This window comes from Neodiprion pinetum, chromosome 4, assembly GCF_021155775.2.
Source record: "Neodiprion pinetum isolate iyNeoPine1 chromosome 4, iyNeoPine1.2, whole genome shotgun sequence".
Lineage (NCBI taxonomy): Eukaryota > Metazoa > Arthropoda > Insecta > Hymenoptera > Diprionidae > Neodiprion > Neodiprion pinetum.
The window spans coordinates 36,310,546-36,332,566 of record NC_060235.2 but is presented as its reverse complement, the minus strand read 5'-3'; the positions used below and the strand labels follow the sequence as shown (position 1 = coordinate 36,332,566).

General features: G+C 44.1%; 1 protein-coding gene across 2 annotated transcripts in view; it reads right to left on the bottom strand.

Annotated features, from left to right (window-relative positions):
• sff (sugar-free frosting) overlaps positions 1–6,998 on the bottom strand; it is a 33,917-nt gene extending 26,919 nt beyond the window's left edge. For both annotated transcript variants that reach the window (XM_046621053.2, XM_046621055.2), the window contains exon 1: positions 5,931–6,998. In XM_046621053.2, the coding sequence (XP_046477009.1) occupies positions 5,931–6,030 (100 nt within the window). In that variant the 5' untranslated portion in view covers positions 6,031–6,998. The remainder of the gene's footprint in view (positions 1–5,930) is intronic.
• Positions 6,999–22,021: the final 15,023 nt, after the last annotated feature.

Genomic DNA, 22,021 nt, shown 5'->3' with positions numbered 1-22,021 from the left:
TCATTAATTTCATCTCTCCGGTAGAATGTCCGCTTGCGAATGGCTATACACTGTGGATCTGGGGTGAATATACGGACATACGGAGAATCGAAATATAGGCGTACACACGTTCCTGACCTGAATTCCCGCGGGGAAAAACGTCCTTCGGTAAACACAGCCGATATGTACACACACATACCTACGCGTGTGTAATATCTCGGCGTACACGTACGTGTTATACGATCCTTGCAGAGGTGAACTGGATCACCGGGTAAAAATTGAGCTCATCGATTTTCGAAGAAATTATCGTGATCCTGGGGATTGAACGCCACGCGTTCAATTCCGTGTCGTTTTACCCCCGAGCGAAATTAGCGCAGTTTAATATAAACAGGCACAGAAAACGACGACGAACTGCGATCCGAGGGTCACGGCGTTTCTCCGAGTCTGTCCATTGATTTCCTGTCTCTGCCTGCCCGACGAATAAGCCGGGAATACGAATCGGGAAGTAGTCATTCCGGACGACGTGAATAGCAGGGGATGACAAAAAAACGCCGTTTAATATACGCGGATGCGTCGGGATTCCGGAATATCCACGATAATCTCCGAAATTCGAGAGGTTCTCTTCCCGGAAAAATTCCTTGCGACGTTATTTATTTCTTTTTTTTTTCACTTCCTTTCTTTCTTTTTATTCGTTTAAGAAGGGATTCTAGTTTGAGTGCTTGTATTTTTACCTCATTTTCTAGAATTTTTTTCTCAAAATCTATAACGACTTTCAGGATTCGGTTTTCTGTGGTCAATTATACAGAATTTGAACTATACAAGTAATATAAAATTTATTGCAAAATATTACAAACCGGTGGCTGTAGGCATTTAGCGTAAAAAGTTTGATTTTTGCTGTTTGACGTCATTTTTGAAGTTCCAGGTGTCTTAAGGAGTAAATTCAAAAGGATTAGTAGATATATGGTCCCAAGTATAGTATTTTCATTTGATTCGATGGAAATTATTTACGGGGCAATATTGTGGCCAAAAAAAAACGTGAAAAAGTGAGAGTTTAACTTTAAGGCTATGCGAATTTGTGGATTTTTGCAATATTGACTTGACTCTAGTTTGTACCATATCCATACCCATAAACTTTTATAATCCTTTTGAATTTTCGGCTCAGGACGACTATAACTTCAAAAATCACGTCAAACATCAAAAAACACATCATCTACGCTGCTGTGCCTACAATCGACATTTTGTAATATTTCGCAATAAATTTTTTTAGAAGGTGGTTCAAATTATATATTATCTACCAGAAAAACTCGGATCCCAAAATTGATCATGAATTTTGCTAAAAAAAATTCTAGAACATAAGGTAAAAAAACAAACGCTCATACTAGAATCGAAAGATATGAGGTTTGACAAAGGCTGGGGAAAGGACCAACGTATCCATTACTTTGCGTCTATCTCACGAGGCAAAATTGTGGCGTTTTCAAATGTTGGGGAATTTTGATGAACCGTTCCAGCCGTGGTGACGCGGGTTGGCTTCTAGCAGACATCTTTCGTGTGTTCAGAGCAATAAAACCACAACTGCCGCCGCAGGCGATATCGTCGCTCTATGTAATTATTCTCCTGGCGCAATTGTCATTTCCGCATTCATGTCAAATCAGCTGGAATCTAACACTGACAAATATCTCAACTTTAAAACGCACGTAGATATCTTTTTCTTCTTACGAGAGTTAAATTTCTCTCCTCTCTTTCCTCTACCAAAGACTCAACACTGTCAGTATCAGGTGTTGGTCGAATCTGCATGAAACTCACGTATACATGTTTAAACAACTGATACTATCGAGTGTACAGAGGCAAAATTAATCAAGTATTTTCGACGTATAAATGGGTACTTGGCGTGATTCTCGCAGTGTGGCGAACAGCCTCTCAAGGTAGCTGCGATTGACGATAATCGACTAACAAGTTTCAGCGAATATACCCTTAAGAAAACAAAAATTGATAAATTACAAATTAAATAATCGATTGATGCTCAGAGGAGGTTGGTAATACCCTTTAATTACGGAAGAATTAAAAATACTTGTGTACGAGAAACGGAAACGATGCGTGTTTCGTCCGTTGTTGAAAGTGACCAGTGTGATTAATGAAAACGCGAAAAATTGTGGTCCGTCCATTGTCAATATCAGATGCAGTAAATCGAAAAAATGCTTATCAAACCAATCTCGTAAATCAGGCACTTTCGACCATTTTACAGTTACAAATCCGAGCCAAGTATTCTAACGACAGTCTCAGGCCCCCTTCTCCAAGTTGGAGAACGAATTTTCAAACTTTACACCACCGATCGCGGGTCATAAATTCGTTTGTCCGACTGAGCGAATCTGGCTCGAGATTATATAAATCCAGAGACTGACACACTTTCTGTAACACGGATAACTTTTGCCCATTTCTGCAGCAACGACTGAGCTGAAAAAATGCAGTGCTGACAAGCGGTTGTACAGGGTGAGAGGCAAGTTGAGCAAAGGCGGAAGGGAACATCGCGGGGCTTCGGCAACTCACGTATAGGGTGTCGTACGCGGAGTAAGAACGAAGGGTTAATCGTTAAGTCGTCCGTATCGAAAGGCATTAGCATCGGTATTGCGCGTATTACTCGAAGAGCGTGGCCCACCGTTCGAGAAATTGAAGAGATGGCATACAGGAAACCCTAGGAAAACGCGTGCTTCCGCCGGCTGATCCATTTTAAACCCGCATCACGCGTGGCGTCGCTTCAGCGACTACAGCGATTCGCGAAACGCGGACTCGGATTCGGATTCAAAGATAGACCTGCACGATCCAAGTCCGATATTGGAGAACACGCACATTTCCAAGGGTGCCTACACAGAAATTACACCGTCGCGTATTCCCCGAGAAAGGCATTTCCATCCTTCATCCACTTTTCCACAGCTGCGTCGATCCAGCAGCCCGAGATGCCTACATCTGTTACACCCCTGACAAGCATCCCCGTTTGCCCCCGAGATATCCGTCTCAAACATGGTCTCAAAGGCACGACTCGTGTTTCTACCCCGAAGGTAATTTGTTTTTACCTGCTTTATCTTCCACCATCTCCCCGCGATTCGGACCCTCGACTATTGTTCCCTTCGACTCACGAACCTCGGGCTGTTCAATTATTTTCATACTTTAACGGTAGTGCACGTTCGGAGCTTTAGGTGAAATTGAAAATTGTCAAGCCGGGAAATTCTCCGATTCCAAAAGTCGCGCCGTTGCACGCATTCCTGCCCTGAAACCACTCGTGATTGTCAATCCTGCGAAGGGCTCCAATCTGGCAGGAACCACCTTTCGTAGCTGGAATGGTTCGCGATCTGTTCAATGCGAGTGCCAGTTTAAAAGGCCAATTTGCGCCCGACCATATACGGAGTTTCGTTCGCATCCCTTAACGTGCCCATCTCAAGCCGAGATTTGCCGTTTCCACCCGCTGCTAAAGTCGGTTCAGTTTAATGGTCCGATTTCCTGTGTAATACGAGCTGCCGGATGCGCAGGATACGCGAAACAGTTGTAGGGTAGTTGCGACATTTGTGGCTATGGTACCGTTTGTGGCCCATCTTCGTAAAACGCTGTATTTATTAATCTCACAGCAGTTAATCTCTTCGATCACTCGATTCGTGACTGGAGTCCGACTTCGAGAGAGCTTTGAGCAAAAGTTTTCAACACTGGCCACATTCTGTTGTTTGAAAATCAGTGTTCACATAGATCAAAGTACCCCGTCCAACCATTTTTTACCACAATCGCAGACTCCACACAATGAATATGGCCGTAACTGGAACTGAGGTTTCCAAACCCGATACGTCTGCACTGATCGTAACCTCCCCCATTTAATACCGAGGAACTTGACGTCTTCATCCCATGACCGAGTTGACGCTCTGTCGACGAGAAGAGTTTTATGGCGTTTGCAGAGTGTTCCGGCTGCCGTGGCAGCTTGTACCGACGGAATTGACGAGTCTCGTACTAGTTTTAACGATGGACTTGTTTCACTCCCTAATCAATAAGCCAGAGAAGAATTATTTTTCCTTTTCTCGACTCTCGGCATCCTTTCTGGCCGCGTCTTTGCGGCGCAATAAAAGTAACAATACACCGAGTGACTTGATTGTAATATCGAAGAAGTCGAATTGTCCGCGATGGTGTGACGAGGCATAAAACGGATGGGGTTTACCGAACTGCTTGAAAATATATTATCTGCAGAACATTATTTTTGTACTGCATGGTGGAGCTTCCGGTCCTATTTGTCGGCGAGAAGTCATGGGATACGGTTTAAACCATGAGCTTCTGCATTCTTTCCATCCATCAAGTGGAAAATGGCCGTGTTACCGTAGTTGAGACTACTCTACGCTATGAATCTGCGCTTCGCATCATGTCGAGTAAATTACCATTTGAGAGAATTATTGTTGAAACCAAAGACGAAGAGTAGGAGACATTTTTCACAATTATATCCCTATCACCTCGCGTTGGGGAACACCTTGGCGGCACTAGGAGAGGGCGAAATTTGAAGGTCGTTTGTTCTCCCGCCCGGAAATTGCAGCACACCCTCGAAAAATTAAGTAATTTATAAACAGGGTGTTTTAATCGAGATTAACGACTTAAGACTCTCATATACGGTGCTGAAAATGCGTGGATATAATTTAGTACGTTTAATTAGGGACAGGTGAATTATACGAGTATGCGAGTAAATGCGTGAAACGTTGGACTTTGGTTTTTCAATCACTTTTGATTCGCTGATCTTTCCGAGATTCTAAGGTCAATTCTAGTCAGCTTCTTCGACGCGAACTTCAATCAATATTCTATTCTTTACCGTTGCAAAGTGTGAATCGAGATAAATCTTTAACGCCCGCTACTGTGAAACTCCGTTTTTCCTTTTTCCACTCATCAGTGATAAGTTATTCGGTCTTCGACTCCATCACACCGCGTTTGAAAGCGCCCTCGGTGTGGTGAAAAGCAAAAAATGCTACGATGAGAATGATTTACCGCTGGTGTGATATTGTTACAAAGGGTAGAATCACCAGTTTCGCTCCCCTTTCTAATCATCTGGTAGTCTTCATAGATAAAAGACTTGTAAGAGCTCTCGTATGCTATAAAATGAATAATGTCGCTGCGTCAACCAACATTATTCTAAAAACAGTCCTTCTTCATACTTGAAACCGAAAACACGTATCGCTATTAAACGCATTTTGCCCATGTTTTAATTTCTGCCTGTCTTGGTCGCTTCTTTAACACCGTGTTACAATATACATGTTCATATACGTATTTCCACTTATTACGCAGGTGAAAATCTTCACGGTGATATGTTCAACTCCAGAAATTACGTCAGCGACGACTTGTAAATACGGCACAACCGAAAGATCTCTCTTTCCTCTCGGAAAACGAGGAAAATACCGAAAGATAACTTGTGTTGGTAAAAAATCTGAGTTAGGAGACCGAGCAACAACCTACTAAACCAGACTTTTTGCTGAAGCAGCTGTCCTAAGTAGTTCTGTTCTATTTTGATTGGCGCCTCTAATGGCCAGAACTTGTTGGAAATGCTGTTAGCGAAGAGAAGAAAAACTTTTTGGAAAATCGGGGGTGGCAGAAGCGCGAGGCAAAACTCCTGCTGGCAAGCCGAAACTCGCCGGATTCGAGTCCGACTGTGTCTACTGGCATCGCCGCAGGGTCACTCAGTGGTAATTGAACGGTGTTCGCCGGTCGAGCGACCTTGACGAAGCCAATTACTTACTGACCCCGCCAAATCGGTCGCTAGTCCGATTTGAAAGGTAGTTTTACTGTAAAATTTTGAATGACCGTTCCGAGATCCTTCACTTCAAATACGAGTGGGAAGGACATTTGGAAGGAAGAACTTGCCCGAGCATTTTGGCGACGAGTTTCAACTTGGTTCCGACGAATCGTTCGATACGTTCTTTATCGCGCTGAAATATACCAACCCGTCTGTCCCTTTCCCAGCGTTTTTTCCAGGCGGTAAGGCCCAACGTATTGCTGGGCCTCCTGGGTGTTGGGCCCGACAGGACTCTCCTTGCCCTGCATGTCGGATGCAGCACTGCTAAACCACGAACCGGAACCACGACTCGGTGTAACTCAGTATTCTTTCCTCACTTCCATTGCTCGAACACGTTTCTCGTCACCTTTTACTACTTTTTCCGCTTCCCCTTCGTCTTTGTCTTCTTCTTCGTTTTTTTTGTATTCTTTTTTTTATTTTCAGCAGGCTAATTCGTCGAATTTAATTTATCACTTTCGCGAAATTTACTACTCTGACAATCGGCCAATCTTCCCGGCGGAATTGTCACACTGGTAATAACGGGTATCGGATGTCACGTAGGATGAAAGTCGGTTTCTGTCGTAGCGAAGATTCGCGCCCGAGTCACAATTCATTTTTCGACAATTTTAATCTATCCTTCTTCTTCACGGAGTGTCTTTTCTTTATTTTCATATTGCACGCTCTATACGTATCGTACTTGATTTTTCACCCGTGTACGAATAGTGTGTTCCCGGCGCTGTAAAAGAGGCAAAGAAGTTTAAAAAACGAAAAATCGCGTAACGAGTACCTGGTGTACAGTGACTGAAATTTCCCCCGGGAAATTAGCACCAAAAAATCCCGGCACTGGGACAGTCCGTGCAGGTTTAACAAATCGTTCGCGAATTCAACACGCCGCACTAGGATGCAGCCTCGTCCGTTGCATTAATTTCCGAGGGCACTAAACAGCACTACATGCACACCTCGTTGATCAGAGACACTCGAGCCGCGATCTCCACGCTCCGACGCCATTGTAAAACAATAACTCGGAACAACATTAGGGAAATAAAACGGAGTCATCTCCGACGCGGCTGCCTCGGGGTAATCGGCATCCTCGGATCGCGGGGCGCTAGATTAATTTTCATCTTTTCTTATTCGCACCAGTTTATTTGTTTTTATATTTTGTCCCGCACGCTCCCCGAGCCGAATATTTCACGTTCGCGTTTCCGTCGAGGCACTCGCGACTCGAAGCGGAGCTGACACGGCCAGCGGCGCTCCCCGTTCGATTATGTGGCTGTCGGGGTGCGCACGCAACAACCCCTCGCAGTATCAACCCCACTGCAGGCCTGTAAGGTGTCTTGGTGTCTTGGTGTCGAGGGTGGCGGCGCGCCGAGTCCGGTGGGTAAAACCCCGGAACCCCCGTCAGGGTTCGACTCCGTGCTAACCGTTGCGAAACTGCACGCGACACGAATTGCTCTGCCCCAAAAAAATCAGCCAATTTCGAATGAAAATACTCTACGGGCGAACGATTTTCAGCCTATTCGATCGCTCTGCTTCTCCTTTCTTGGCTACAAATAATATGCTCGTCGTGCCTCAGGGTGTTTGAATGATACGATTTTTTTGTCATCAAAGATATAATATATGTGGGACAACGGTTAAGACATCCCCGAATTTTTTAAAGCTCGAAACGTTTATCTTTGTCTAACGTTGACACTTTTTGTGTCATTTTACGTACGGACTATACTCTGAGAATCGTGTTCAGGAATGTTTTAGAAACTTATCGCGTATAACCATGACGATTCGACAACGTCATAATTCTCGCGTTGAAATCAATAATTTCTTCTCTTGCACAAATGTGAGCTGAATATTACATCGAAGACGAGGAATGGATTCTTTTTTTTAACTTTTAGGGTCAAATTTATAAAGTGCAATGCGGCCAAATCCAATTAAAACAGCTTTTTTGCATAACAAAACAGGTCCATTTTGTTCCGCGCTCACCGCAATTGATTCGCAATGAAATTCCCTCAATATTTATAAAATCTACAGAAACATAAACGATTCAGCCCCTTTCCAAGCCATTCCCCTGGGCAAGGAGATCAGGGAATATGAAGCAGACGTTAATTGAAGATTTCTCATATTTTACAAAAGAAAGAAGAGAAGAAAAAGAGGGTAAAAAAGAAAACCTTAAACAATCCGAATGATTATTCATGAGACCGAAAATAGCTTCAATATTTTACGAATTTCTTTCTTATCGTGTAATCTCCGATGTTCTCCGCGTTCGGTTAGCTATTGATGAGGGCGCGCCTGGGTCTGCAGGTACCTTCTATTAATCGCTCCTAATCATCGCGAGCTGCCTCGAGTCTTCCCCCAAGCCCCAGAGGGAGAGAAATACAGATAGAGAGAAAGAGAGAGAGCGATAGAGGGGGGGGGGGGGGGGGAGGGGAGAAAGTAGCTTGCGTCTTGTCGTGTATAACACCATGATTCACGATGGTTTCAAAACAACCCCCGTCAGTCCCCGCATTATGCTGCGCTCGAAGCGCGCTCGAAGGATAATGGAAAAAAAATATACTCCCCGCACATTTCAGCCCTCTCACCGAAGCAACGATACTCTAATATCACCTCGACACTGTCGCCAAGAATCACACGTCGGGTAAGTGTCGTAATATTGCAAAACGAAAACATGAACGATTGGAAAAAACCGAGAGTTCCTAACCGCTGCAACCCATTTTAAATCTTTCGCAAAACTTTGATCGTGATCTCGTAGATTTTCTTCTCACGTCATATTCAGCATCTTGTGCAGAAATTACGCTCTGCACGACCCAGCTGGGGGTCAAAGGGTACCGTGCCAATCTAACGTCGACTGCATCTGACCTGTGAAGGTTTATACAATAAGAGTTGAAGTTCGAGAACGTTGCTGCATAAGAAAGTAGACGAGGATCGTCTTTGTCGCGAATGTGTCAACGGAACGCCTATCGCTGTATGATAAATCTGCTTGAGATGCGATGATGAATCGTCGGGAGATTGTGTCCGAGGTACGTCTGACGTTTGACACACTTTCCATATCCCGAGCAAGGTATCGGTAATTGGCAATTAACTTGCGAGAGGTTTTCGAGCCGCGAATGGAATCTGTTCAAATCGTTACTCAGGCTGTGTGGACTAATTTCAGCAGGATTAGTTCTGTTTTACAATCAGTCCAATCTTGTGTGTGCCGATCTGACATAATCCGTGTATTCATTGCTGCAGTTCATCTCTTATCTCTTAACTTGACTGATCCTCGGGCTGTTTGCAATCCGTTTCTGAAACTGTTTCTATACATCTTGGGCTCGTCTCTTCCCCGCAACGAAAAGCTGCTGACAAATAAGTAAACACGCGTACCACACCGGGGGCAAGTCATGTCAGTCTGACAACAATGTCTTATTGGGGAAAACGTTACGCTTTTCGAGATTCGTCGTCGACTCTCCAAAGTAACTGGTAATAAAAGTCCTTTTTTTGTACCCAGGTACATTTGACAATACCTGCAGATAATTAGGGTAGCTGTTTCTAGGTACATAATGTAGAGTAATTTTTACAACTTTGGGTGTTCGTTCAAACTCCATTTATCCATCGTCGGGAGTTGAAAAATGGTAAGGTAAAAGAACCGAACGGTTAGATTCAACCTCCGTGACGCATAATCTTGCGAGAGTTCTCCTTTAAGGAGAATGTACAACTTTTCCACAACCATGGAACCATTCTCGTCGCCAACCTCGCTTGGACTCGAATGAAAAATTATTTGAAAAAGGGAATTGAGCTCGAGAAACCGGACGTCTATTTGTACGGGTCGTGCGATTTTTTTGGGTAATTGAGAACGAGTGTGGTTCGAAACGAGGGTAAGAAATTGGAGTGCTTAAACTTCATCGAGAGAATTTTGGGATTCGCGCGCTGATGAGTGTTGAAAATTTCCTTACCGTATACGAGGACCGTTTCAAACGTTCGTTTTTCCCGTAACGACCAACTGACGACGACATCGCAACGTTTTACGGAAATACGAGGAGCGTAAAGAGAGACGAGCGAAAATCATCGGAAGCGGGGGACGATTACTCTCTCTAGCCTTCTCTACAACCAGCTGTAATACCTTCGCCTCGTCCGTTGCTGTATTACTTTTTGTTATACAGGCATCGCGATTCCGTCCGATTGTTGAATTTGGAACTTGACGCGTTCTCGCTACTTCACTCCGAGTTACTTCGAGTTCGACGAATCGTTAGAACGTTTCACTCACCATCCCCTCGTCAAAGCGGACAAGGTATCCATTTTCCACGATTATACCCTCGTTGGATATTATTCTGGTAATTCGCTCTTGCCGCGAAAGGAATCCTCGGCTCCTTTCTATATTCTCGTCAATTCGAGTCAACCGCATAGCGAACAACGCAAATTTGAATAAGTCACCGGCAGTGTCCGTGACATCGGACAGTGACTTACTCTGTCGGTAACAGCGTTTCAAGTTTAGACGTTTCGATCATGAATGCTGGGAAGGGGTGCGCCGGTGCATGGTAGGGTGTCCATGGATTATTCAGGCTGGAATCCGGGCGAACCCTGCAGCGTTAGAGGGGCTGAGATGTGACTTAACCATTTAGTATTCAGCGCATTTCATTATTAATGCCATAAAGTGCACCTTCCCCGTATGTGTGTATGTTACACGCTGACGACCGGGGCAATGACGAGTTTAAAAGGACTTTACGCTTGTGCGTGAGGACAGAAGCCGGTCGATCCATTGCCCAGTGAATTATCACTGCGAGAGAAGAAACTGAGAACTAATTTCCGTCTTCAACGTGGTCATCGCCACTGGTAATTACAGAGTTGGGAAAGATCGGATCTGAGCCTAACTGAAACAGGCTAAAAGATGTCTTAAAGCGGAGAGTCTTCCGAGTAGATTCATTCAACTTTTAAACCCTGTAAAGCTTCTCGAGATTCTGTCCCGCGATGAGAGGAACTCTCTGTAACAGACTGAAACTGTTCACCTTGGGCGTCTTTTAATTTCGCCTCGGGTTAAAAGTTTTAAACGGTTTTCCTAGGCTTCGCCGAGGTTCGCAGGAGCAACGTTTTACCGGATATACGTATCTGTTCGACTTTTCACCTATCAGTTGGAGGGCGAAATAAAGTTGAGCCCTAGGTGTAAACCCGATTCAATATTGCGGAATCCTGCCGTCCTGCAGGCCCGTCGGCTCGATATCATCGCGTTTTCGAAGCTTATGGAGAAGCTGAGTTTCGAACTGTTATTATTAAAGCTTGCCCCGGTCGGACCGGCTTTTTCTTATTATTATATCTTGAAACTTTCTTCTCCGCTGCTACGAACGGCCTCCCGATAAACCTTTCCGGGGCTTATGAACAACACCGAAAGCTGGAGCACCAAGAGAGGAAGTAAAAATCCCTGTAAGACAACCGGCCTCTGGTTACACTTTCCACTCAGATAATTGACCATTAATAGCAATCAGCTATTCACTCACCGTTGAAAACCTTGACTCTAAAATCAGTGCACGAAGACCTGCAACTTGGCCCAACTTGATTCCTGGGCTCGCTTGACGTCGCAATGTCAGCGTTGATCGGTACAAACGTTCCCGAGCATCCCGGACCGGCCAAGTTTCCATCCTTTTTCAATTTCCACCGTCATTTCCGAGGCGCTACATTGAGAACGCCCGTCGTTGGGTCGCGAATGCAATGCGGAGGAAGCGAGAGACTCGAGCCAAGCGCCAGTCGGCTGAAGAAGGAGGGGATTGTCGGGCACGAGCTTATACTACAGTCGAGGAAGGAGCAGGGAATAAGGGATCGATATACGGGGGCGAAAGGAACACAAGAACCGTCCGACAAAAGACGGCTCCTTAGGGAGGCTTCTTACAGCCTATGTATGCTCCGCTTGAATATACACCCACACCTTGCCGAGGCGTAAGAAGGTAGCTATGCAAATATCCTAGCGCACCTACGTCCTTCTATGCGCATGCTATCAAAGTCCTCATACATAGTCATTATTTTTGCCTTCTATGTCCCTTGAGGGCGGCTTCGAAAGGAAAACTCGACTTCATCATCGCTCGATGAAATAATTCCGGATGATCTGATTATCTGGCTATTAATTATTGATCTTGGGAAAACTTTTATCTCCCTTTCAACTGGACGTGAAATCGTGACGGTTGATTTTACCCTCTTCGACTCTAAGTAATATCAGCTTGAGCAAAGATAGGTTTTCAGTTGAATTTTTCACGGTGAACTGATCGATGGGCTTGTGATTTTTAAAAGTTAGTCTCGATTATCCCCCGCATCGGTGTCGGTCTCTTCGGTAAATTGATCCAAAAGAAATCGGGTAATAATTATTGTATGTACGGTCATCGCGTATTGTTGAATATTAGCTTGATAAATGGTTTGATCATTTTGACTTAACTCAATACAGTCTCATACGTTGAGGCAAGTATATACGTGCTTGGTCAATGAAAAGGATGTACCCATGGGGACGTCTCTCGAGATAAACTTGCCTCCCGAATACGTAGGTCATTTGTCTTCCGGCCTGGTAGACGGATTTCACGGTGACCACCAAAGGCTTGGAAATTCATCACCGTTATTGCGAATTGAGAAAGTAACATTGAGCGCAACTGACCTGCAATCTTGTGCAAAAATTTTTGTCAAAGAATGCCACGAATTATAATATCGAAGATTTTTTCCCACGAACAAATAGGAGGTCCTCGTATTTTTCCCCGTTTAAAATCTAACTAGTGTGAGAAAAACGATGTTCTAAGATTTTGACTGACAGCGTTATGAATAAAACTGTGAAACTTTCTTACTCTCAAATGTTATGTCATGAGACGGCAACAAAAAAATGTAGGCACCGTGAAAGACGAGCCCCTCTTGTCGCGGGGGTATTGGAATCGAATTACTTAAGGAACGACAAGTAAAAACGTGAGAATCATTCGCCTTCGCGTATCGTACGAGAATTCAACCGGTGAAGAATGTCAGAGGTCGCATGAATAAGGTCGACGAGGTGTTCGGCTTGGGGAGGGGGGGGTGAAGGGGGTTAAAATACGCCCGACTCGTTCGTTGGTCGGGACTTTTGGCATCATGCAAATGCAACGAAACCTCGCGAATCGTTTTCGGAATTGTTAGCGGCTTGCCTGCCTCGATCTTGGAAATTCCACGGCCTGGAGAACATTCCGATTCTTCCCGGTTTTCCGTATACTCAACAGGCCCGATTTTCCACCTTCTCGTAAATTAATCTCGACGATATATTCGCCCGAAAGTTTGAACGAGGGTTCACCGATATGGCAGCGTGTGCCGCTCGCGTTGAGAATTATTCATTAAATTAATTGTATAACAAAGTTAGCCAAGCGAAATAACAAGATGCGAATAAACAGAACGGAAGCCAAAGAGATATAAGAAGCTGAGGCAAAGGTCGGGGGTGAGGCGGAAATGGAAAGCCGCGAGTTGCAGGAAGGCAGACGCGGTGGAAAAGCTACGGGAGAAATAAGTTTTCCTACTCCGGGAGGAGCTCAAAGAGTCCTTTCGTCGAAAGAAGGGAAGAACGATGCGATTCGTACAATATAGCTGCCCCCCTGCTCTGCAGCCTTCCATCCCATCGAGGAAGGTGCTCTCATTGGAGAGGGGCACGGTCAAGTGCCATTGTCGGGAAAGTATCGTGGACGAAATGATGAAAAAAATATAATAAAAAATGATGTCACAAAGGTGGAAGGGTTGTGGCCAAAGACAGTCTAGTTGAATGTGTGGTTAAAACAAGATCCTATATAACGCGAAAGAAAATTTGAGAGCCACCGTTTTCAATGGAAAAAAAAGGAGAAACGGATAACCGTATTGTATGTACATGGCATTTTGAGAAGCATGACAAACCGGGAGGTATAAAAAAAAGGGGTGGAATTTTTTTGCGTCTCCGATCTGTAATAATGCAAGAGATTGACGTCGAGCGGATATCGAAACCTGACTTTGTCCCGAAGACGAGTTAACCTCCACCGCGAGAACTTGGAGGAGACTAAAATATTCATCCCTTGTCGAAACGGTGCCTTTCTAATGCCGCGAGACGTAGCGCTCTTACTTCTTAGGCAGATTTCTCAGAAGCTCAGGATTCCGTGGTGGATTTCCGGTTTATAAGAAGAACGGTAGAATCCCCCGAAGGATAAACAAAGGTAAGAAAGAAGGAGAAAAAGTCAAAAGATAAAACTTTTTTTTCGCAATGTTTTATTTATACGGAAAAGAAGCAGCTGGGCAAAATCGAAGGGTCAGAGTGGGACGTCGAAAGCCGCAACCTAGAGGGAGATACCGATCAACTGGACCGAGAATATATGTAATGACAATCAGGATGAAGGCCCGTTTCAATATCCGGAAAACGGTCGAACGAATCTGAAAGCGGAGCAAGTCTGTGGATAGAATTGAAAAAAAAAATATGGGAACGCAACAACTTTATCGGCACGTATCGGATGAGAATACAACCTCGATACCTTGAATGGTCGCGTGACTGTGCAAAGGACTGATTGAAAAAGGCTGAAATCGCGTGTACCTACATTGTTCGGCAAAAGAAGACTTTGCCACGATAGTAAGTTGGAGTGTTGATGGCGAAAACCGCGCCCTTGAACCCTGCAAGAATTTGGAACTAGGGCACAGCCCCTCAGAGAGAGGAAGGAAGGGGGATTCTAAGTTGAAGAGGGATGATTCTGTAGTAAGAAGGGGATGAGCCTGCCATTTCGACGAATTGTTCTCCCTCGACTTGATTGCCGCTTATTAATTCCAGCAGGTATTGTTCGTCCGCGTTGCTCACCTTGGTCTGCCATGATGGAGACGTTTAGAACCTTTCTCGAGTTTCGCGTGGCGATGATTAGATTGCGAAAATTACGACTTGGAAAAATTGAGGAAACGCAAACGCGGATGAAGCTTAAGGGATTTTACATACGAGTGGACGGCCAAGAAAATGGGTACATTTTGGCAAATTATATCCAACGTTACCTGAAAATCGGCCAACAATCGGTCAACTTACTTTGAGGTTGGAGATAATATTCTTGGATAGTATAGTATCTACTTACCATGATTCTATTTTTTTAAGTATCATATTTTTGTTTGATGATTAAATTAAAGAACACTGAAATTTTTTACGAAAAATCGAATTTCAATGTTAAATGATCGCCATTTTGCGGGGGGGGGGGGGGGGGGGAATCTCGTACGTGGGAAAAAAGATAAACTAGCCAAGAATACTTTCTCCAAATTCTAAATGAATCGGTTCATCCGTTTTCGATATATCGTTGGTGTCGTAAAACATATCAACGAGCAAAACGATTGACGTTATTGTGCATAAAAAATCTTTCTATTAATTGATCTAATAGTAAAAAAAGAAATAAATGAAACCGATTTACATACTTTCAAATACAAAAAACCCCAATCAAATTGAATAACTTGTTGTCGAGATATAAATTACCAAAATTCGCCCGTCTTGTTCTACTCGTGCATACGTTTACCCCCCTGAATCGCAACCCTCGACGCAGTTTTTGTTAAAAATTAGACCAATCAAAATCCACGGGTGAACTTGAGCGGCGAGCGAAAGCTCCGCAAGTCGTAGGCACGCATACAAGGGGTGGAAATAAATTAGGGGAGAACGCGGGACGCCCGGGGCGATTGGATAGTTCGAACAAATAACAGAAACCGCATGCAAACACTGAGCCCCGGCTTTCGCCGCCCCGTGAAACCTCGGCTTTGAGGGTGCGTGTGCGGGCGAAAAGTTCCACGTGCACACGTGCAGCAATTTGCGAATCCGAGTCGTCGCCGAGTTTTAGCGAAGACGTCGAAATTCCCGGCGTTTCTGACGGACGTGCAAAATTGCGAATGTACCCGGTGTACGAAAGCCTAAGTCCGGCAGGTGCGGATCTTTTCGCGGAAGCTGCAAATTCGGATTTGCGCGATATTTTCCTGCTCGCTCTTCGCAAAGTATTCGCAAAAATACTTGATCTATATTTGTATATCATACCCGCCGTGTGTTCAGGGGAAAAAAGATTTCAAATTTCTCAAAGAAAGCTCCCTGAAATGTCTGAAAATATATTACGGAATCGGCAGCGATAAATTCTTTGATTTATGAATGTATCGGATGTATACAATTCTACAGAAAAGATTAGCCGTACGCTTTTTATAACGCTAGAACTGCTTTTATTATATATTTCTCCGCAGGAGGTGAACTTTCTTTAATTTATAGAATTGGCAGTTTCTCACTTTTCTCCGAATTTAAATGCGACGGATTTCTTCGATAGACACTCAGAAAAATACCCGAATTGTGATACACGAATAATAATTTTCATTTATTGTAATTAAATAAATTATCGTTACGATGTAATTAATTATGTCCTACGTGAAGTCAACGCGATGGAATGTTAATTCCAAGCTCATTCAAAAAGATACAGCCGGAAAACCGAGAAATCTTCTCGCATTTTCTTCGTGATTAATCCTGCGATGTTTTCACATTATTTTTTGAGTTCCTGAGGTCCAAATTAGGCGAAAAAGTCTCCTGAAAATCTATTCAAGGGCAAAAAGGTTACAGCGACCAAAAAAACGTAACAAAAAAAACCAACCTCACCCTTACGATTTTTTCAAAAATCACAAAAACTCATAAAAATCACTTGTTTCACGTCGACGTAATTTTGTGAGAGAGAGAGAGCGTTTGCGATAATCTGCTAAAGTTTGACTTTACAAGTTTCTGTTATATCTTCATCGATTTTAGTCGCTTGTTTCTCTTATTCTTCTTCTTCTTGCGTTTATTTTTTCCCCCGACTGTACGCCGGATAAATCTTTAAGCGTCATTGGCTTTACGGTTCATAAACATTTGCGCGGATGTACATACCTAACATCTATGCATGTAGGTATTCATTGCATAAGTTTATACACCCACAACGGGTATACGGATGTACATACAAATATACGATTCTACAGGCTTCGTTATACGCGCACTGCAGACATTTCAATTCACACTATCAAGCCGAGCTTTCTACGGAAATCTCGATTTATTGAATGGCGGAGAGGCGACTTGGGAATATATGCTCGCGCCTCGACTTTGTACACACAAACATTATACCTTCGCACAATGCGCACATGCATATAAACAAAGTTGAGCATTTACACCCCGTCTGCGTGTGTGTATATAAACGGAAATATCTATTCATGCCCCATCGAGGCCGGGCGGGGATGAAACAAATCATGAAAGGCGGGGGCTGTCCTCTGCAGGCGGATGAGAACTCGGAGAACAAGGATCGAGCCCCGCGGAATACATATTGCTGATTTTGCGGGAGGTCAAGCATTTCGACACGGCAAATTTTCCCGCTTTCCAATTTATCCGCTCGCGCCGTTATCTCTTCAAAAAGCTTTCGACACCCCTACAAATGCGTTGCGTCGCGTTCGGTGTAAAACAAGCACGCATGAAACGCAGTCCTTGTCTTTTACCTTTGGGATCGATTGGCCCGATTTTCACGAGCATGAATCTCTCTGTCTCTAGTCGTATTTCGAGCTGCGTGCACCTTGCCTGCGATGTTGGCTAATATTTAAAATGGTTTCATTTAAAATAAGCATTTGTAATGTAAATGATATCATGGACTTGACATTTTAAATGTTCTCAAAGTAACCATTTACATTCACCCGTTTAAATTTACGTTTTTGAAAAGCATTTTCCATTTTTCATTTTAAATGGATCTATTGAACCATTTTACCCAGCAGTGTCAAGCACAGTGCACCTTTGCCGTCATCTGCGCCAGTCGAACGATCGTTTTACTACGGTTCTATGATCATGCGACCCAGAAGAAGCATGAATGATGACACGTTCGAGAAGCAGTTGATCCTCAAAGCGAATACTGCATACATAAAGTGAAAGAGAGGGAAACAAAAAGATAATCGACGTATGTTGTATTGAAGATTAGATATAAAAACGATCTCATTATGTAAACCATTTTGCATTTTATAAAACATTTTAAATACTAATAGCTTTAAAACCACGCTTGCTAAAGCTCGCTCGAGGTCAGATGCCTAGTGCAGCTGGTTTTTGGTTTCGTGCGCTCGCTGCGCTCGCTTACTCATGGTCAGTGTTTTACTAGATGATACGAGATTTACCAGATACCTCACGCCCTCGCTGTTTGAGGATTGTTCAATGGCTAATAAATGTTAGTCCGTTTCTCCTGGAAGTCGAGTTGTACCAAGTAACGGACCTGGAGCGCAGGAATTACAGAAAATTACTCGGTAAAAATCAAAATTCACCAGGTCAAGGACCTGGATAGCCAGAACTACGGAAAATTAGTCCTGAAGGTCAAAAGTTACCAGGTAGCGGACCTGGAGCGCAGGAACTGCGGAGCGCTTGTCCTGGAAGTCGTGTTTCACCAGGTAGCGGTCCTGGAGCGCAGGATCCAGGAGCTGGAGAACCTGGTACTCGAAATCCGCGGAGTGCGATTCTCATACGTCCTCTCTACTGCGCGGTTGTTTCCGGACTGAGGAATTCGACTAGCTGATTTTCGTCTATATAGATCGATGACGTCAAAAAAAAATTTTGGGCGACGTCACTGCATGAACATCCGAACATCCGAACATCCAAAATTTGGTTTCAAACTTTAATACTATGTATGATGTATGATGTATGATGTACGATGATTTTCCATTTTTCATTTCAAATGGATCTATCGAAGCATTTTATCCGGCAGTGCTTACCTGACGAATTTCATACCTACCCTGTAAGTTCGAAGGAATACGAACCGAATGGAATGAAATTTGTTTAATCACTTTCCAGCGTAGGTACACCTACAGCTTTCACCTCCTAGCTTTTATACTTCCTGCAGCCAGCTCGACTCTGTGCACTTAAGTGCGTTATAAGCAGATGCAGCGGACGACGATTAAAGAAAGCAGTTTATCCCGCACATCCGGGGGTGCTCGCTCATCGCCACACGCCCTGAAGAGCTTCAAAGAATTAAACCGAGAGGAACGTGTGGAAGCGCTATATAGACGCGCCGATTTGTGTTGGTGCCAGCGGCTCTGCACAGAGGCACCTGCGATCCGGGGTAGTGAGGATGTGGAGGTATGCAGAAAGCCGGGGGAACCAGCCGTCAAGCATCCGCCGGGGCACTCCTGGCTGTGTTAACACTTGACGCCTCCCTTTTGCGTATTACCGCCCAACTCCCTGCAACTCTCTGCAAGCCCTGGTCTCCCATCAGCCTTCGCCAGTTTCAACCCTCGGCCTGCGTACCGAAGGAAACTGAAGGAGTAGTCACACTTGAAACTTTTCTACGGACAAACACGCCCATCCCCTTCCTTTTCGTCATGGGTTCTGCGTTTTGCGCATGGAACAACGATCACGGATGTTACGTGCAGCCACTTTCGGCGCTCTTGGTCATCCCAGCTCTTTCAGGGATTCTTAGGAAATTGAGGTTCGAAATTGGCCCGCAAGTGCAGGTCAAATTTTCGAATGGTCGCAACATCCACACTGAGAAAAATTTCATTTCTTACAGTAACTAGAAAAATTCAGTACGACAGGTATCGTTAAAGAAACTGTTTGAATATCGTTGGAATTAGGAAAAATGAGGTACACGTAACCATTTTGCGCTATCGTCGATCCTTTTTTGGCAATTGCAACGCAAAATCAGATTGTTCGGTTTGCTCTACTTTTTTAGTTAAACGAGGCTTTAATATTAATTTATTATTGCACAAGCATTAAATTTTTGCAACAGTTACAAGAAAATATAGTAAGAGTGATCATAATGAGAAAGAATAGTAACAGATACTAGACATTCTGGAACAGCTACAAAACTAATTTTCACTTTGTACCAATAACTATATTTTTCTATTGTGGTAAAAAATTGAAATAGTAAAGAACTGAGCGGTAAACGGAACTAAAAATTTCTCTGAGTACACTGTGAGATAAATTCAATGCAGTTTCCTGTAAGCTGTTACTTGTCATTTATAAGATAAGATCTCTCACTATCTGATCTCGATTTCCCGAATCGAGCAAAAAAATGTCTCTACGATATAGTAGCTTCGGTAATTTCAGCATCACCAGTTAATACAATGCTCAGATCTACCGTTCCGTCAAATTAAGAGAAGAGAATAACTGTGTTTCTATCTCGCATCGTTCTACTCTGTATAGAATAAGTCGAGTTTGCTGATTCACGATGTAAAAAGCAAACGAATTTCAATGGCTCGAAATTTTCTCCCCGAAATCCGTGAGCCACTCGTCCGATTAGAATCCCTGAAAAAAGAAAAATCCAAGAAAAAAAAAAAAACTTTCAACGTTCGCAATCCAAGGAGGCCCGGATTAGCGATGAAGCACTCAACGATGCGCGATACATCGCGATGCACTTACTCTCGCACAATGGACTCGCCGATGACTAAGCCGCTCTTCCGGAATACGAGAGAATCCTGCGGTTCACCCTCCGCTCGGTGTCCCTGACAAATAACCGATCCCAAGGACTCCCGCAACGCGCCGGCAACGGCAGACATTGCACCCCTCTTATTTCCACGCCAGCAGCGCCGGTCTTACTGCACACTTTTCCCGACCGTTAATTGCGAGCGCACGTCCGTCCCTGAGGCGGTGAAACTCTTGTGTATGCGACCGTGGCTGAGGGAGGACTGCGTTACCCCATTTCGTCGGCATTGTCTACCCCTTTGACTTTCCGGGTACCCGTTATCAACCTAGCTGCAGTAAGATACCCCGTAATTACCGCTCCTTTGCCTTCCCCCACATGCCTGTGAATCACGTGTTGAGATGGTGCAGCCATTCCCCACCTTGCCGATCGAGATAACGCGCGTTGATACCGAGGGCCAGCTGCCGGATTATAGATTGTTGGAAATTATTCGGGGGGAGCCAGCTAACGAGGTAACTTTTAACCTTGCTGGACGGAGAAAATATTGCATTATACGTGTAAGTTGGTAGACGACGAGGCCGGTTCTGGTTACAGATTCCCTTACCGACGTTTTAGCGACATTTAGCCAAGACGACAACCTTTTTCTAGAAGGTTCGGTCGAAAGATGTCCGGTATGCGAATCAAAATCAGCCTTGTCTACCTAGTCGTGTATATATTTTTTGGAATAATTACCAAGAGTCTCTCAAACCGATAGACCGATTTGGTGATAAGAATTAAAACTCAGGTTTTCCTGAAGCATACCATCTTTTGTACGGAATCAACGGATCGTATAATTTCGAATCAACGAATTTTTCCAAATATCTTGGTCTTATTTTTGACAAAAGCCGAGTCTCTTCTGTTTTTCCATTTGCAATGGTCACTCCATAGTAACTCGTATACGGGCAACTAGTTTCGGGTGCGAGAGTGTTTCGAATGTGTAAATTCGAGTGGTTTGTCAGTTGATCACCGGCTTGCCGTATACAAGAAGTGCTTGTTTCCCTGTTATCTCCACCCTCAAGGACCCGGCAAAATTTTTCTGGAATCGGAATCTTTTCCTCGGTCCGTTCTGGGCCGAGCTTTGTCCCCTTCGTTGTATATAAGTGTACGAGTATAGGCGCGTAAGTGACGATCGACTTTATCGCCAACCCGCGATCAATCCGGTGAAATTTACAGTTATCGACTTTCCAGGTTGAAAAATTTTATGGTCACCTATCCTCTGGATGTTCTTGCGAAACGAAAGAACGGGGACAATACCCAGGTCCGATCGAATGGATAAAACTGCGTTCCTACACCGGAACGATAAAGCTCAAGAATTATCAGGCAAAGCCTATCTTCCACTTATCTTTCCGTGGTCCTCCAGCTCCCTCCTTTTCGTACAGCGTTTGGAATTTCGGGCTGATCCCATAATACTCGCATATAGAGACAGCCTCTCGACATATACGATTCATTGCCCGGACCCTAGAACTGTCGTTTTGAAGGTAGGAAAGCGAGCGGGAAATTATTGACCCTAAGCATAATTCAAAATTGTAACCCTGGTGAAATCTCTTTTTCAAAATATCTGCAAAAGTTTCCAAACTTCGGTATCTCTGTGTATGACGCGGTTCGGCTGTTTCTTTTCTTGTAATATTTTTCCCCAGGGAGTTGCAAAAAGAGGGGGAAATTCGAGGTGTTGATTATGAGAATGGTAAAAAAATTCAGCAATATGCAGTGAAAGAAAGATTCAGCGTGCAGAAGCCTCCTCGCTTCACTCCAATAAATAACCTTCCCTGTGATTTCACCCTTCCTTTCCCCTTGTAAGAAATGACTCGTGACAGCGTAACCGAAGCGGTATACCACCGCCTATGTCCCGAAGCATTACGAGAATATACGCGACTGTCTAGCAGAGAGTTAATATAAAGTTTTACGAGGATTC